The sequence below is a fragment of the Mya arenaria genome, chromosome 7 (assembly GCF_026914265.1).
Source record: "Mya arenaria isolate MELC-2E11 chromosome 7, ASM2691426v1".
Lineage (NCBI taxonomy): Eukaryota > Metazoa > Mollusca > Bivalvia > Myida > Myidae > Mya > Mya arenaria.
The window spans coordinates 46,642,011-46,660,929 of NC_069128.1; the positions used below are offsets into that span (position 1 = coordinate 46,642,011).

General features: G+C 32.4%; 1 protein-coding gene across 1 annotated transcript in view; it reads right to left on the reverse strand.

The window, feature by feature from the left end:
• The window catches only part of LOC128239756 (uncharacterized), a 31,651-nt gene extending 14,420 nt beyond the window's left edge, over window positions 1-17,231 (reverse strand). Inside the window, exons 1-11 of the mRNA XM_052956176.1 lie at window positions 17,160-17,231; window positions 14,542-14,601; window positions 13,945-14,042; window positions 12,719-12,817; window positions 11,159-11,257; window positions 9,667-9,760; window positions 8,898-9,094; window positions 8,249-8,375; window positions 7,904-8,126; window positions 6,770-7,335; window positions 6,166-6,274 (exon numbers count right to left, since the gene is read on the reverse strand). Of these exons, the coding sequence (XP_052812136.1) occupies window positions 6,166-6,274; window positions 6,770-7,335; window positions 7,904-8,126; window positions 8,249-8,375; window positions 8,898-9,094; window positions 9,667-9,760; window positions 11,159-11,257; window positions 12,719-12,817; window positions 13,945-14,042; window positions 14,542-14,601; window positions 17,160-17,230 (1,743 nt within the window). The 5' untranslated portion in view covers window position 17,231. The remainder of the gene's footprint in view (window positions 1-6,165; window positions 6,275-6,769; window positions 7,336-7,903; window positions 8,127-8,248; window positions 8,376-8,897; window positions 9,095-9,666; window positions 9,761-11,158; window positions 11,258-12,718; window positions 12,818-13,944; window positions 14,043-14,541; window positions 14,602-17,159) is intronic.
• Window positions 17,232-18,919: the final 1,688 nt, after the last annotated feature.

Genomic DNA, 18,919 nt, shown 5'->3' on the forward strand with positions numbered 1-18,919 from the left:
AACTCCGCATCAGTGGAAAGCTCACTAATTGTGAAACCGGTGACCGAATTTTTATTGTAAAAGAGTCTACATTAAAAGCACCTTTACCCAAATTCATGCAATTTGGTCAATTTTCAGGCCGGATTTTTCATTTTGGACAGAATGTGCGGCCGAAAGTACTCAAATGTACAAAATGCTTACAAGAAGGGCACGGTTTTAACGAGTGTCCTAATGACTGGGTATGCTTATACTGTAAGCAGACAGGGCACAAGAAATCAGACTGTAATTGTGCAGATGTGTCAAATGGCGAGGAGTCTGACTCAAGCGTCGAGTCTGATTCCCCGGACAGTCAAGATTCACAGCCAATTCTGCCTTCACAGTCGGAAACCCCCGCTCCTAAAAATAGAAGCAAAATTCCAGTTTCTGGGTCGTCTACTCCAATTCTAACCTCGAGGAAACCGGACCGTGATATATTTAAAACTAGCCAGCAGTCCATTGACAAATACGTCACACCAAACAAAGGTAAAACCTCATGCGCGGCAGAGCGATCACCTCCCACGCCAGCTGAAGATCTTCATGACAGAACAGTTACTCACAAGGAAACAAAAAAACAGAAAAAAAAGAAATAGTTTACTATCTTTATACTATCAATATTATGTCAACCCCTGGTCAGTTCTACGGACACTTAGCGCTAGATTACGATTTAATGTACGATTGTTTGGTTCTGATTATTTTGATAATCGCACTTCACATGTATTTAAAAACACGCCTGTTGTGGCTATTTATCATTTAAACCCTTGTACGTTTACAAAGACCTTTGTACTACATGTATATGTGTATATATATATATATATATATATATATATATATATATATATATATATATATATATATATATATATATATGTATATGTATATATATATATACATATACAGTTCAATACTTAAACCACTGTATAACATGTAACTAATACTACGTGACTGTCTATGTCTGTTAACTGTGGCGATTGTTTATTGAGGCGAATAATCCCCTCCACATTAGTATACAGCAATGAATGTTTATACGTCTATACTTTGTTAGATAAGGGCATTATTATTATATTGTACGCTTACTTGTTCGTTGCTATACGCTTAATTGAAATTTTTCAAACGATAGCATACACTAATGTGGCGCATGGCGCATTCACAAGCATTAATTGTTGTATCATTATTATTGAAATAATTATATTTGTACAACAATACACGTTTCAGCGTGTTCTACGTATTCGTCCATTGACAAGATGGTTTTTTGATAGATGTCTAAATGCAATATTTCTATACATACTAATTCTACTTCGCTTTTTGAAGTATTGTTTGTTTCTGTTGTGTATTAGAAATAATTGTTTGTATGGTGCCTTTTTGCACTTCTTATCCTTTCGCATTTGTTTACGATAAGAATGTACTTCGGGCTTTCATCATATTACTTCCTTTTTTCAGTTTAGAAATCTGTCAAACAACGATTTCTTTTTTCTCTCTCTTAAATCATCTATATTTAGGAATATCCTTATATAATGCAACACAGACAAAGAATCATTCATATTATATCTCTTAACGTTCAAGGTTTAAGGGATAGTAGTAAACGCGCCCGTTTAATTCAATGGTTAAAGAACCAAAAAGCAGATATAGCCTTTCTACAAGAAACACATTTTACTGATAATATCGACAAAATAATTAAAAATGAATTCATTGGGTGGACTCTTATAAATAGTTATGGTGAATCGAATAGTAAGGGTTGTTCAATATTGATAAAAAATGAACTTCAAATAAATATTTTGAACTACGTAAGCGATATACAAGGCAGATATACTTTACTCAATTTAGACATATTTGATAATACATACACATTAGTGAACTTATATGCCCCAAATGGTAAAAAAGAAAGAAATGACTTTTATACCAAATTATCAAATATCATATATGAAAATAGTTCAGGTATTAAGATTATTGGGGGTGATTATAATGACACATTAACAATTAGCGATCGAATAAGCAAGTCACAAAAGACCGAGATCAATACAGTTAAAAACCTATCGAATTTAATCAAAACGCATAAATTGTGTGATATTTGGAGATTACTTAATCCAGAGAAACAACAATTTACTTGGAGGCGTAAAAATGATATTGAGAAAAGTAGAATAGATTTCTGGCTAATTGAGCATAACTTTGTACCCCAAATATATTCCACAGATATAAGACCTGCCATCATAAAAACAACGGATCATATGGCTATCTCAATGAAAATCAAAATACCTAATAAACGAGGTCCTGGGTATTGGAAATTTAATAATTCTCTCCTTCAAAATAATGAGTACAAAACTATTATCGGCATTTCTTTAGATACCATCATTCAACAAGATATTAAACCTCAGATAAAATGGGAAATTTGTAAAATAGAAATTAGAAATCGAACAGTTGAATTTTCGAAACAACAATCGCGAACTAGCCATAACCGCCTGAATGAATTAGAAAAAGAACTTAAAATATTATATGAATCGAATGACAATCACCCAGATGTTGAAATTTCCGCACGTATTATTTTAATTGAAGGAGAAATAAAAGAAATATATAAAAATAAAGCCATAGGCGCACAGATACGGTCAAAGGTAGATTTTATTGAAAAAGGAGAAAGTAATTCAAAATATTTCTTAAATCTTGAAAAATCACGTCAAAGTAAGAAAGTCATTAATTCACTCAAGATTGATGGGGCCAGAATACTTATAACTCAAGATATACTCAATGCAGAAGTCGAATTTTATAAGAATTTATACACATCAAACTTTAAAAACGACGAACATTATAACCAGTATTTAAATGATATCGAATTAGATTTAACATTGGATTCAAAATTAGCCGATAATTGTGAGGGAGAAATTTCTTATGAAGAAGCTACAAGAGCACTTAATGATATGAAACTTAACAAAAGTCCTGGACTTGATGGTCTTACGGTAGAGTTTTATCAAACGTTTTGGCATTTAATTGGAGACCTAGTTATTTCAGCCTTAAATGAGAGTTATGAAAAAGGTGAATTATCTTTTACTCAAAAACAAAGTGTATTTTCGCTATTATATAAAAAAGGAGACCCAGAAAATCTTGAAAACTGGCGACCTATTTCTCTCTTAAATATTGATTATAAGTTAGCAGCAAAGGTATTAGCAAAACGACTTCAATCCGTTTTACCAAGCATCATAAGTCAAGACCAACAAGGATACATAAAAAATAGAAATATATGTTTTAACATTAGGCAAATAGATGATATAATTGATTATACGGATTTAACTGATTTAGACGGTGCTATTCTATTTTTAGATTTTAAAAAAGCTTTTGATACAGTCGAGTGGCCTTTCCTGTTCGAAATTTTGAATAAATATGGATTTAAACCCTCCTTTCTTAATTGGGTGAAAACTCTGTATTGTAACATAACATCAAAAATTGCAAACAACGGATGGATCACAAACTCATTTAGACTACAACGTGGTGTACGGCAAGGTTGTCCTCTTTCTGCGTTGCTTTTTATTATAGTAGCTGAAGTCTTATCAACACAGTTAAGAAAATGTGAAAATTATGAAGGTATAAAAATTCAAGGGAAACATCTTAAAGTTACTCAACTCGCTGATGACACAACTGTCTTTTTAAAAAATCACAATGAAATACCAATTGTTCTTGATATAATCGATCAGTTTGGAAATTATTCTGGACTGAAACTAAATAGGGAAAAAACCCAAGGCCTTTGGATTGGCAAATCAAAAAATAATATAAGTAATATTATGAATAACATAAAGTTTACGTCAAGATACGTTAAATCACTTGGAGTATATTTTGGAAATGATAAACATGAATGTATAAATTTAAGCTGGAATGAAAAAATAGATAAATGTAAACAATTGATAAATAATTGGAATAAAAGAAATCTAACTGTCTTTGGCAAAATAACTGTTATAAAATCTTTACTTTTTCCAAAACTTGTATATCTTGCTCAAAATATAGTAACGTCTGATTCAATTATAAAGACTATAAACTCCATGGTTTTTGAATTTCTTTGGAGTGGAAAAAAAGATAAAATCAAGCGCAAAACAGTTATGGGAAACAGACTTGAAGGTGGTTTAGAGATGCCAGATTTTGAATATTATTCTAAAACAATGACATTAAAATGGGTGATTAATCTGACTAATACAGTTGATGCAAATTGGAAAATTATACCATCAGTAATATTAGACCAATTTGGAAAGAATTTTCTTATTTTTCATATGAACTTAGACTCCATTAAGTCTTTACCTATTAAAACAAACAAAATCACACTGTTCTATAAGCATTTGTTATTAATATGGATTCAGTTTAATCAACTTCCAGTTAATCAAACGAAAACACCCAAAAGTTACTTCAATATTAGAAAAGAAATAATATGGGGTAATAAACTCATAAAAATAAAAAATAAAAGTCTTCTATTTAAGAATTGGATTGATTCCAACATACTATACATAAACGATATTCTTTCGAATTCGGGCAACTTAGACGCTAATTGTATTCTTGATAAGCTAAAAAATAAACAAAATTGGATTGCAGAAGTAAATATTTTAAAACAAGCAATTTCTAACACTTGGAAAGAAACTCTTACATCGGATATATCTACAAAAACAAACGTCAATCCAAAATTACTAATAAGTATCCAAAATAAACCTTTTAAAGATATGACGAATAAGCAAATATATCAAATATATATAAAGCAATTTTATGAAAAGCCTTACATTCATGGTTATTGGGATCGGCGGTTGCAAGAGCATATTTGCTGGAACTCTTGGTACTATATTGTTCATAAGTCCATTGTGGATAACAAAGTAAAACAATTTAAAATAAAGTTATTGCATAATCTTGTAGCAACGAATTTAAATTTATTTACTTGGAAATTGAAGGATTGCCCTTTATGTATTTATTGTAATGAAGTAGAAGACTACGAACACTTCTTTATTAAATGTCCATTTTTGACAACTTTCTGGAATGATATACATGATATCTTTAAAAGATGCGGAATACAGAAAGAAATTAAGAATTTAAGATATATAGTAATAGGTTACAAAATCAACCAAAAAGAGTATTATATTGTAAACATTGTTTTAAGTCAGATTGCCTATTGCATCTATAAGACCTACTTTATTTGTGAAAGGAGATCCAAACCGATACATATTATGTACCATTTATATAATGATTTGAAAGTTCTTCAAACTCACTTGAACAATAAAAGCATTTCTAAACGCTTTTTAAACGATTTTGTTAATAAAATTACAATATAATGTTAAGGTATTTTCAAAATGTTTAATATTTACCTCAATTGTTAAATGATATTGTTCCACTTCGATATATATACTTATATATATTGTATGTAATGTTCGTTTTATAAAATAAATAAAATAAACGGGTAAAAAAAAAAAAAAAGGTCGGTTGATGGCAGGATTAATAATTTAAATTATATTTGTAAGTGCCCTTTTCATTGGCTATAGGCAATCGGCACGGTTTGCCGACTCCAAGCAAATCTATCATTAGAAAAAGGCGAAATATCTCGGATTTGCTGTTATTTTCGCTCTTTGAACACAGAATCGGGGCAACTGAACCAGAGTGTTGTAAGCTTAGCAGCATCGCTCTGGTGTACGATAATTACGACAAAGTATTGCAACCATCATCGTATTTTTAGGTTAAATAGATTGTTTTACTGTCTAAATAAAATAACTTTTGTCCAAACTGTCAACTCACTTAATATTTCCGCAGTAACTACAATAAATAAATATATATTTTCTCGCAGTATACGTTCGTTAATAGTGTTCTGCCTATCCAAAGCAAACCTGACAATCAAATCATCAACCTGTTTTTCTGTCAGCCGATTTTTGGAGATGAAACACATATTAACCAAAATCTCCACAGAGCAAACGCCAACTTTGTCAGTTGAAAAAGATGCATAACTCAGCAACTGTTGAAGCCAGCGTTTCACTGCGCATGCGCGCATTGCCTCTTGCAAAGTTTGTCTTAAGTTGCATTTACATATTAAGAACTTTTTGTAGTTATAACCAAAGTTAAAGTTTTGACTTACAAAGGCGACAACGAAACCCTTTTGCGTTTTCGGTTAAGAACCGACGGACGATCTAGTTAATCATTTATTACCTGTTTATCATCAGTATATACACGATTTAGCTCAAATTTTACAATTCCATGTTTGTTGGGAATCGCTTTCAATGTTCTTTCGCCCTCATTGTCATCGAGTGCAACATACCTGAAACATTTATCATTGATGATATGATTCATGTATCATTGTATAGGTTCGAACCAGTCTTATTGCGTCTCAAACTGAACAAATCTTCACTACCGGGATTCAAAATGGTAACTAAAATAATCATAACTCGGACCTGCTCGGCGAATAAATCAACATTTTGTTTCATAGCTAAATATCGTATTATATTTAATGGACATTATCTCTAAAACACAATAAGCTTCATTAAACCGAACCATGTTTAATGGTAAGAGGATGTGCATTTTAGGATTTGAAATAAGTTTTAAAATGAGAATAAACTGCGATGTTTTTTCAAGCCTTCATTTCTCGCAAAATTTATCATTCATAGAATTTGGTTTTGTTAAGTGGTTAGTTTGTGTTTTTTAAGATAACTATATAGGTCTTCCGATGTTTTGTTGATGCTAAACAAGCAAGAAGTTTAGTTTGACTATAAGCCATTTTATTTTTAACTCGGTAAATATTTATTAATAAATTTACTTTTTGCTCCTCAGAATTCCATCATCTTCCAAGTCTAGAAATTGTGTTGGATAAGGTAATACTTTATTTAGCAATTTTCCTTTGTCATATAGTTTATTTACAAAGTGATTGTTCCAATTGATTTCAATCCGTGATTGTGACCCATTGTCCGATGTCTGCCACATGAATCCAGTCTCCTTTATAGCACTGACAATATATAACCCCCCGTCGCCGAAAACCATATTTTCAATATCTTCAGAGTCTGGCATTTTTGCAGAAAGACCAGGCTTAGTAAGTGTTATTTCAGACGAATTGTCAAACAATACAAGGCGTCTTGCAACTTTTGTATTGTTGGCCATATCGGCGGCTGTCAGTAAGATCGAAAACATCCCCGAATTCTTAGGGGTGAAGGTCGGAAATGTTACGTTGTCTGTATTGTTTTCAGTGTACGTGAAAACTGGAGACAGTGGATGCAGTTCAATGAGCTCGCCATGAATGTTTGGCTCAAGGTGATATGCCTCAAGTCTGTATTCAAGGAGTCCAGAATGATCGTCATACCATCCCGACCACCGTGGTATTATAGGTTTCTGTAAAATGACGCAATTACCTTTTCACAAATAAAATCATTTGGAAGGTATAACATAATATGTTAATTGCAATATATATCAAAGCATTCCATGAAATTTTGACATCATACACTAGTGGAAAAAGGTAGCTGTGCATTACAAGAGATTAGTATGATATGTCTACTTCGATCACGCTAACCACACGTTTTAACATAGCAATGCGATGCTGATGAAACGAGGTCTTATCATTTATATGTGGCATCTTTTCATAACCATAGAAAAATAAATTCATTTCTAATGATTTTTTTAAGAACCCATATATTTAGACATGTTCAAACATTTACCTATAACGATATTTTGATTGTTGTGCGATGTGTGATGTTTGTAACACCGTGTTGTTTTGTGTGTTTTATGGCATTTATCCTTCTTCCTTTAAACACCAACCTTGATTAATTTATTGCTACTATGCTTGTCCCGGTTGTTTTAGATACACAATCATCTTTTTTCGCGAGTGTAGAAAGTATTTACCAACATTTAGGCTTCTGATAAATCAATTTTCAAGGCAAAATATTAATGTATTTAGTAAAACCTTTGTCAGATCTTCATAGAGTGCGATTGGTTCTTGTCCTTTTATACAAGTTCTTCCAGATTCTTGCTCGGAACAATGCTTCGGAGCCACAAAGTCAAATTTAAACTCTACTGTTTTCGACACTGTGGGGCCATAATAAGCATTGGTAGTGTAATATCGATATGTATTTATGTCCAACAATTGCCGAAACCCACCACTCTTAACGTTGAACGTCACGGTAAAGCTGCGGAAATATACACAAAGTTGTCATTATATGTAAATATAAGCTACATGTTGCTTTAAATTGTTAAAAAACAAGTCAAGTAAAACGAAGTTCAGACAAATGCTTTACAGTTGATTACTTACTTGTCTCCATGTTCAATACTGTATATGTAGTCTCGGTGTATCAGGGTACAGTTCAAATTTATCAATGGATTTGTGTTTGAGACTTGAGGGCAGCTGAACGTGCGATCGAACGCGGTGAAAGGGTTTCCTTAATACAATAAATAAAACAAAGCATAAGACCGCAGTGTATATTTTTCAGGCCCCTCATATGTGTTAATTGCTCTTGAAAGGGAAGTACCATTTTATTGGTGTCAATGAACAATTTCAATAACCAAATTGTCTGTAATTTCCAATCTTTGGATGTAGCGTGTGGTTCCGAATTCATATTTCCATAATGTATTTATAGCACTGATGTTTTTTTATTAAATCTTCCTTGTTCAAAAAGCCGTCATCAAACAATTGTTGACAGCTTAAAGTACTCAACTGGTTGAAAGTACAAAATATCTTTCATGAAAATCATATCACATATGTTAAGTCTTTCCCGTCAATGTTTCTCAATAGAGATGTCAAGCTAACCTTAAGTAATTAGTTATCAATTAAAAGTTTGCATGGACTTTTGCCCGGAAAAGGTCTCCACATAAAGTTCCCATACAGGTAGCTATTTTACAATCTCTCTAATATTAAAGCTCGCATATGTTTTGCACGTAGCAGTCAGAAATTATTTCCTTACCGCTTTGGTCTTTGTTGACTTTCCTATGAACGATACGGGCGTTGCTTGACACGATTCCAAAACCTGATCTGGAAACGTACCTTTCCGAGCGAAAAGATGTATACATCGGTTCATACATGGCTTGAAGTTTGAAATCAACATAGTTGAAGTTCTCCTGGTTACTCCAAATCGGTGCATCGGTTGTAGCACACGGCACACTGCGTAATATAAACGAAAATGTGGAAACTGAGTTACACAGAGCAAGAAATATGCATCGGAGAGATAGTCATCTTTTTACGCTTCAACGGTGACGTTGGACAGTCAGTATCAACTCTTTAAATTTTATTAGATACCACATTGTTCTCGCGTGAAATAAATTCAGTATGAATGGATGCTGTGCGGGGTAGTGAGCCCGCATGTTTAGTAGTGCATTCAGCGTGATATGTAAAATAATAAACTTAATTATATATATATATATATATATATATATATATATATATATATATATATATATATATAATTACTGACGGCGTTGATATGTTGATGTGTAACGTTCATTTTCAGGCTATAGATGTTTTACTTCACCCCAAACTCGTTTGGTGGTTTCGGTCGCAACAAAACAAATGTTTCAAATGTTTCAGCTTTAAATTGCTTTACTCATTTTCAAACATTTTTTAACACCAACATATGCAATTGTATGGTGCATGTTAAATTGTCAACTATAAATTATTAAGAAATGCAGATGTATAACTTATTACGTAAACAATGTTAAAAACAACAACAAACATACTACATGTAGAAGAGGTTCTTCAGATCTGTTCTTCTGTCATCTTTCAAAGTTACATCGCATGAAAGCAAATTTGGCATGTGGTCTCCGCTCGATACTGCAGCAGCGTGAAATTAATTCATTGATCACTTTGTTAGCTTGTTAAATTGTAATGTGCTTTATTATATGTAATACTACCTAGCAATATTCATGATATGAACTAATACATAGCAATATTCATAATATGTAAATACTACTACTGCGATATTCATAATATGTAAATACTACTACTGCGATATTCATAATATGTAAATACTACTACTGCGATATTAATAATATGTAAATACTACTACTGCGATATTCATAATATGTAAATACTACTACTGCGATATTCATAATATGTAAATACTACTACTGCGATATTCATGATATGTAAATACTACTACTACTACTGCAATATTCATAATATGTAAATACTACTACTGCGATATTCATAATATGTAAATACTACTACTGCGATATTCATAATATGTAAATACTACTACTGCGATATTCATAATATGTAAATACTACTACTGCGATATTCATAATATGTAAATACTACTACTGCGATATTCATAATATGTAAATACTACTACTGCGATATTCATGATATGTAAATACTACTACTGCGATATTCATAATATGTAAATACTACTACTGCGATATTCATAATATGTAAATACTACTACTGCGATATTCATAATATGTAAATACTACTACTGCGATATTCATAATATGTAAATACTACTACTGCGATATTCATGATACGTATAACAACTTAGCAATATTCATGATATGTAAAACTCCAGGCATAATTGATGTGTTGTTATTGATCAATATACATGTATGATATATTTAACTACCAAGCAATATTTATTATATGTTTTACTACCACGCAATATCTATGTTATGCATTGTTACAAATCATTATTCATGATATATGTTACTACTTGGTAGTACTTATGATACGTTTCACTACGAAACATTATTAATGATATGTATTGTTACCTAGCAAAATATATGATTTATATTACTACACAGCAAAATATATGATTTATATTACTACACAGCAATATATATGATTTATATTACTATAATATTTTCTGAATAAAGTAGACTCGATCTGTTAAAAAAGTATCTATTAAAAGACCCACGCGAAGGTTTCATCAATAATACCACATCGTGAAAATGTTTAGTCACGGTAACAGTAAGGATTGGCTTATGATGTCTGAATGAGACAATCAAAAATTGCTGACTTCGTGAGTTATATATTTATATATCACTACTAAATTCAAAACTCATTACTACTAAGCAATGTGAGATTATTATTTCAATAAAGTTCCTGACATATTGTATATATTTTATATGATTATTTTAAGAAGAAGTAGAAATGACTTTATAATAACCTACAACCTTTCAAAATGTAAGAAATGCAATTTTTAATTCAATGGTAGGGTAAACATTTTATACATACAAGTAAGGCAGCTTGATCCCTGCCATCCACTTATACAATAACAACTGTATGGCGACGTGCAGACCCCAGGGAAACACGGGTGTAGGTGTGAGCATTGGACTAAAAATAAAATGTCCAGCATTATGTTTATTTTTCGTTAAGGCACAGATACATCAAACTATTTCGCAAACGTCCCAGCATGACCTCATTAATCATTGAACGTGTTTTTGTTTAGCTCAAACGTGTAAAAAGTATTCAATTCGATCCTGGTTAGTTCAAATGCAGTTATATTTGCGCCCATCTCGTCTTTATCCCGTCTGTAATCCGTTTGAAAAAAAAATCAAATCGGGAAAATTTACCCTATCACTTTATAAGAAAACAATTTCCAATTCCAAGTCTTCTGTAGTCAGCTTAAACCTATATCGTTACTAGTTCTACTTAGTTTCTTTATATGCTTCGAAACGCGTTCTAACTAGCTCGTAACTCGGCCATCGGATCAACGGACAGTTTAACTCGTTCTGAACATGTTATTATCTCGTCCGACGACTATAAAAAAACAGCACGTTTCTACCAGTAATTATTTGCGTTCGTTTGTAGGAACTGTGATCATATGCATCATATAATTCATAATATTTAGATTATTAATATTCGTTTGTACACAGTTTTTGCCGCAATATGTTTCAAAACGTAATGAGAACATATTCGATATAATGGGACTATAAGATTTCACCAAAAAGTGGCCTAAGTGACTAGGTAACGATCTTTATTTAATAAGGTTATTTTTATTACCGTCTAATGATATTTGAATGGATTTCCAGCTAGTCAATAAAATCTCGCCTTTCATGTACATAGACCGTGTAATCGGCCCCCGTTAACAATTAGTTTCAATTAATTTTATTTTAATTAATGGCAATAACAATTGTGTTTCTTTTTACATCTGAATCACATTTAATCTCCAACATTAACATTAATTCGTGTTCAGTGTTGGCTAGAAAAAAAAGAAGACAAAATGTGACTCCTTTTCAAAGTTGTTGGACCAAACAAATGAACACCACAAAAAGAGCGTGTATGCTGGAGCAAAACTAACTCTGCAAATTTAGGATTAAATTAGAAACCCTGACGTTATGGTAAGGGGTTTTGAAACATTAAGTCACGTAAGCTGAATAAATTCAACCGAGTTCCTTCCATGTTATGAACAAATACATTTTACAATAATAATTTCCTCATTGGAAACATGGAACAAATTTCTTTGTCCTTAAAAGTCGGTTTAGCTAACAGATATGAAAAAATACCACATAATAACTTAAATCCACACATGAACCCTTCATTTGAAATACATGTAGATCGTCACACAAGTCAACCGATAGGCAATTTATATTGTGTTTTTTGTTGTTGTTTTTTTTGTTATGATAATAACCAATAAGCTAAATCAGTTTGATAATATTGACATTGTAAAATTAATCCTTAATTACGATTAACATTCGATATTTATATACAAGTTTATATTTTCAAAACTCGTGTAACCCACAGAGGACCTCATGATCATGACATAGTGTATTCTTTTGAAAGCAATGTTCTTACCATCTCTGCAATTTTTTCCATCATCGTGGGAAGGAAGACATCGACATTTGTCTGGAGCAATACAGGTCCCTCCGTTATAGCAAGGTACCGTGCATATTGCTGTAAATATGAATAAATTAATGTATGTTATTTCTAGTCTAGGGTATCTCGATTGTGAATGCATATAAATGCTGATATTAATGGCTCTCGTGTCCGTTTCAAGGGAAGAAACCAGGAATTGTGTCCTGTACGAGGGACGAAGAGAGTGGGGCTCGAACTGTAATCTTTTGGATGAGGGGCTGATTTCAACACCACTAGACCAACATTAACTTGAATGCAATTAGTGATTCACTTTGATACTTTGAAAGATATTTTACTCATAAATCCCCGCCATTGCCCTTTACTGGATGATTTAGAAATTTAAGACATGGATACCGAAATATTATACATTTCCTTGCTGTTTTACAATCAAAATGTAAAGATGCATAATTACTCCCAAGTAAGATTTACCATAATTAATACAAATGTTTTTATATACCGAAAGTGATGCACAAATGTTAAAATTATTGATTCCTATGAAAGATACAAAGGGTTTTTTAATAAAGGTGCAGAAAACACGGTATTTCTACCTTATGAGACTATAGTTAATCACAGCAACCTTTAAGCATTCACCAATCATTTAATAATTTTGCCTGTTCAGCCATTAAATGCACGGCTATATCAGACTGTTTGCATTTGCCGTTTAAGCTCAGCATATATAAAATGGTCATATAGCAGATACAAATTTTAGAGAAAGCGTTACACTTTAGGGTGATGTTGATTTAAATCTGCTCTGTTGTTAAACCGATTCATGAATTTTGCACAAATGCATGATAAAGTAAATAATAAATAGACCTTGCTATGAGATTTTAGGTTCAAATAAGTTTTAAATGACCGAATCACAAAGTGACCGCAATCGCTTTCATTTCGAAAAAAACTACACAATGCATCATGTCAAAACCATTGTCTGCGTAATTTGTTTAAGGAAAACTGTAGGGGCCCGTTTCATTAACTATCTTACCGTCATGCACAAAATAACTTACCTATATATGTTCATTTAAGCAATTATCTTAGACGAAACATTGATATGAAGAATTGAACAAAAATTACTTTTTGCCATCAGTGACATTCCCGCAAAGTTAGGATCAGTGTGGTCACGAATAAGATCCTTTTATGAAACAGGCCCTAGAAGTGTTTGAAATACTCACGTATTGTACAGGATCCATAGCTGTTCCTCTTCCAGCCTGGACAGCAATAGCTCTCGGTTTTGTAGAAGTAAACAGTCTTTTTGATTCTTCGCCAACCACTGGTTTACAGATATCATAATTTCAAGTCAATCATAATTACCAGTATATAATGTTTGCATAATACATGTATCGGGCTGTCCTTGTTTTATATTGTATTTTTGTTGTACAAATGCCTCCTGGAAAAGACATCATTCTGAAGAACATACAAATCACAACCCCTAGATTTGGCATAGCAACGTCGTTAGTGGTATTTCGTTATCACTGAAGCCATGTTAACATTTAATTTATTTGGTGATTTTATAGTGGCCGAATAATTTGTCCGAGGTCAGTGATGTTGGCCTGAGCCCGAAGGTCGAAAGCCAATACCTCTGACTGTTAATTCGGTCAATATCAAATCACTTAATTAATAAGAATTGTATTAATTAACTATAACCTATGTCGCGTCATTTAGTACAATTCATGATTCAAGCGGTCTGTGAGAGTTCAACCTCACTCTTGTGCCAACTCTTTGGTTTTTGACCCACGAAAGTTCCATAACCTCTAAATTTCAATACTCACTAAAACCCTCCCCATGTGTATGTGGTTCTTTTATAAAGCCTTCTCCTGTAGCATAGATGTCTGAAAGGCAATAACATAAGGGATTTAGAGAGAGTTCATATCACCATTTGGGCAGGGCCGGATGATTGGTTTGCAAACATCTTAATTGATTTCCCAACCCAGATAAGCATTGATTGTTGATTTTTATCTTTATACCGAACATTGTTTATTCGCGTTAAAACTGCATTCTCACAGATATACCATATTTGCAACTTTTGTTTTTGTTTTTTGTCTTGGTAAGAGCAAATTTGTGTGTAAATATCTGCCAACCAATGATATATGATTGCTTACAAAAAATCCGATCGCAGATTTTATATTTCCGTTCGAAAATTAACGTTAATGCGTTATTATTCATACTTAGTATATCGTTATCGTATGAAGGCGAAATTAAATACTATACTATTGTTAATTTATGATACTAAGTCAATATGGTCTATGTCATAGCATTACCATTTCAATTCCAATCCTTATTTTAAACAACGAAAGCAAATGTTTGTGTATTGATGTTTTAATGTAATGCCCGTGAATGAAAGAATATCGTTAGTTAAAGTTAAACATATACGCAGAATTTTTCAACACATTTTATCCGCCATCTTTATCCACAAACATCAGTGATTTGTGTAAACAACAGGACATGTTATTTTCGTTTTTTTAACTTATTCGATAAAAATGGAAATCGAATTCTTAACTTTAAAAATAAATTTCTTCTGCGATTTTTTTTAATCAGGTCATGGTCATCAATTTGGTTCAAAGCATGATATGTTTATCATTGAAAATGTTTCTATTCACAATTTGTTCGTCAACGCTTAAACATAGATTAAACAGTAAGACAGAAGCAAACAATAACATATATCAATCCCAGGCATGTTTTTGAGCCGTATGTTCTTTGACTGATAATATTTACCAATTATTTTTAATACAGAATAATATAATAAAATTCAGTTGGATCTATGTCTATGAACACAACCATCCAATCCTCTTGTAAAACTAAGCCCGTACAGATATTACTGTTATTTCTTTATTCACATTGATGATTGATTAACGGAAACCCCAAAACAAGAATGAAATCTAGCCATTTTTTACACAAGATTTCAAATATTAAATAGAAATACGCCAAGGGGATATTTTAGTCCTCTGATTTTGTTTTGTACATGCAATATCATTGTAAATATTTAGGACACCTTTGTTACTCGTATATCTTGGTTTCAAACGACAATCCTTATGTTCGCTAATGATGTTTTAATTTCAGTCTTAACTGAAGTACATCTCCATCGACATATCATAAATGTAATGAAACATTTTATGATAATGCACGGATGAAATTGTATACCAATAGGAGAGAAATAGTCTATTTTGCAATTGTCTCTACAACACAGACTTTCGGTGACAATCAATCTGAATTTGCCTGCTTTTATAAGTTCATGGACTGGTTTGTTACGGTGCCTTGATTATAAGGTTTACAAAAGTTAGATATGCAACCTTTCAACTCGTTGGTAACGTGCATTTGGGGAACTTAATTAATACGGAGTTTAAGGTATTACAATTCTGCCTTATCCAAATTGAATACATAAAAATGAGTCTCGGGGAGAAGCTTTCAAATAATAATGATAACATTTTTAAGGAATGTGGTCGTTACATTTTTTTCTTCATAATACACAGAAGTGTTTAGTACGTGTTTAGTAATCATTATGCCTTATAATTGTTATCCTGAAAATTCTTTAATAATCTTTAAACGTATAGCTTATATAGGGTTAAGAGCATGGGAATCTAAGAATCATGTAATTTTGTTTAGAAATTATTTGATTAAGCAATGCAGTCCGTGAATCATTGGGACGTATAAATACCATATTTATCCCAATTTAGAATTAAGTTCTATATTTGCACTCAGAGAGAAAAGAAATATCACCAAGATTAAATGTTTGCTGGACCAGAATTTGGCTGTCTTTCTGCCTGAGGCAACATCGATGCCTTGAAACATTAACGGTGCTAAACTTTAAAGTAATGAATTTTCTTAGGTAACACGAGACATGCCTTATTATTGTTTTAATAAATTGGGGTTTAACTGATTTTTAAGGAATGTTGAATGGCATATACGTGAAAGGCAAGAAATGGCATTTTTTCTAAATCTGTAAAGTGTTGCCTTTTTGGAAAAAATGTATGGGGATTATATGAGTAGTGTATGACCCAAAGGGTCCAAACTGCTTTCTTTTAAAAGAGTCATTTAAGCAAGAAATGTATTGCATTTCACTATTTCTAACAAAGTATCACTAGTAAATGACTTAATCTTGTCCGGTCGAACAGAATATGCCATTTCCACAATTATACCAGACAAATTTACACACGTGGGTTTCGTTACTTATAATTGTAAGGTTTACATAATTATAAGGGTATATTTTATTCTGCAGAAGTTCAGTTGAGTTGAGTTGAATATGTTGTAGTGTATGTTTATCTTTTGTAAACAAAACGGTTTATAAGCAACATTTTTAAATTTAATAAAAAAATATTTGTATGTATCTTATTCTAATGAGATGTATTTAGATTAGGTAAGAATAAAAAAAGAAAATATAAAAAATACATACTCTCCCGCATACACAAACTCCAAACACGAAATTAGTATGCCGAAAAATAAAGCATAACTCAGACAGTTCATGTTTATGTCCTGGCATCAATTGTTTGAGCGGATTTGAAAAGAAGAAGCCGTTTTTATCTGTTGATTAGAATGCAATCTATGTGTAAGCCAATGAAATAGCAGATTAGGAATTGTTGAGTAGTAGGCGTTATCATTAAGATATTCAACTTAACTCATCCGATACACACTCCCTGCGTCAGATTGTGCGTTGACAATGTGTCAGCCAATGAAGTTGCATTCTTAATCAGTAAGATTTTTCTTCTAGCTTTAACTTACCAAGCCATAAGGGGCATTTATAATATCAAAACTGTTCGTAATATATTTTATATCGTATGTTCAGACGAGTATGGCACTAATCGACGTCACATTTCGGAATGTTTAATTTCAAATTTTAATTGTATCCTTTATTCACTTTAAAATCGGTTGGAATGCAGGGGCGTAGCTTGGCCTATTAAAAATTATAGGCCCACTTGGTAGAGTGGTTTGGGGGACCTCCCCCGAGATTTTATTTTACTCCAGATCGAATATGGTGCGTTTAAGCGTATATCTGGAGCCTTTTTAGTCATCGAAATTTGCTTTATATTGCTCTTCACTAAACTTTATTGTTGTCTTGCTCATGATGTACAATAACAAAACTGATTAGAAAAAATATGTTTAGTTAACTTGTAGTGTTTACTTGAATGTTAATTAAGCTGTCACCCCCTTTCCTTTCAGTTATTATTGCAGATTTGGACGTTTTGTATTTTTCATTTTTGGAAACGAAGTGTAGGCCCGGGCCTACCGTGCCTATTGGAGCTACGCCGATGGAATGAGCTCTGGGTCTAGAACATTTGTAGACCGTGGGACTTCGGCCGATGTTTACGATCAGTCTGAATTCCAAGTTTTGGACCCTGGCCATACACCTCAGAGTCCGCATCATACTTTTGCGCACATAATACTTTAAAATGAGTTTATCTTGCTGGCATTAACTTTATTTTATGAATTCAACAACAATTGTAAAAAAAAAAAGAATATCAATGAATGTTAAGTCACTAGCGTTGACACGATGTTGTATGTTGTTGAGGAAACCAGATATCTCACTGGAATCAAGCTAAGGTCGCCTTGGTATGAAGCGGATGCGAAAAACAATGCGCTTGCCGGACATCCTGCTAATACGAATATTGCAGCATATTTGGTCCTTAGGATAAGCAATGAGCATAGGACTCCAGGTTAGCTGCATAATTAAATATAAAAATATGGACTTATATCTCACCTCCTAAATAAATTACGCTTTGCGCTTGGTCTAGAGCGATCACGAAGGGGAAAGTTTTAAGTCATACACCTCTTGTTATTCTAAACACCCCACAAAAAGATTCAAAAATAGCGACCAAATAAATTCCTATATTCGCTTATTATTTTGGTGTGCGATACGTCTATAGGGGAGCTAACTTATGTTCGCTAATTTACTATCTGTTTATCACAATAAGTTTAGTGTAACCACCGGATGTTTTTGTTGAGTCATTGTATAATGGCGTTTCTTAAGCCGTTTGCTAGTACGTCTTTAGTTGAAGCCAATGAAAAGATTAAAATTAAATTCAGAACAAACACTATCGTTTAAGCAAAATCTGGAAATGTTCTTCGAAGTTACTAATGTAAATATGATATGGATATTGAGTTGGAAATATTTAAAGTGGGACAGATGGGTGAACTTTAAGAAGATTTTGACATTTG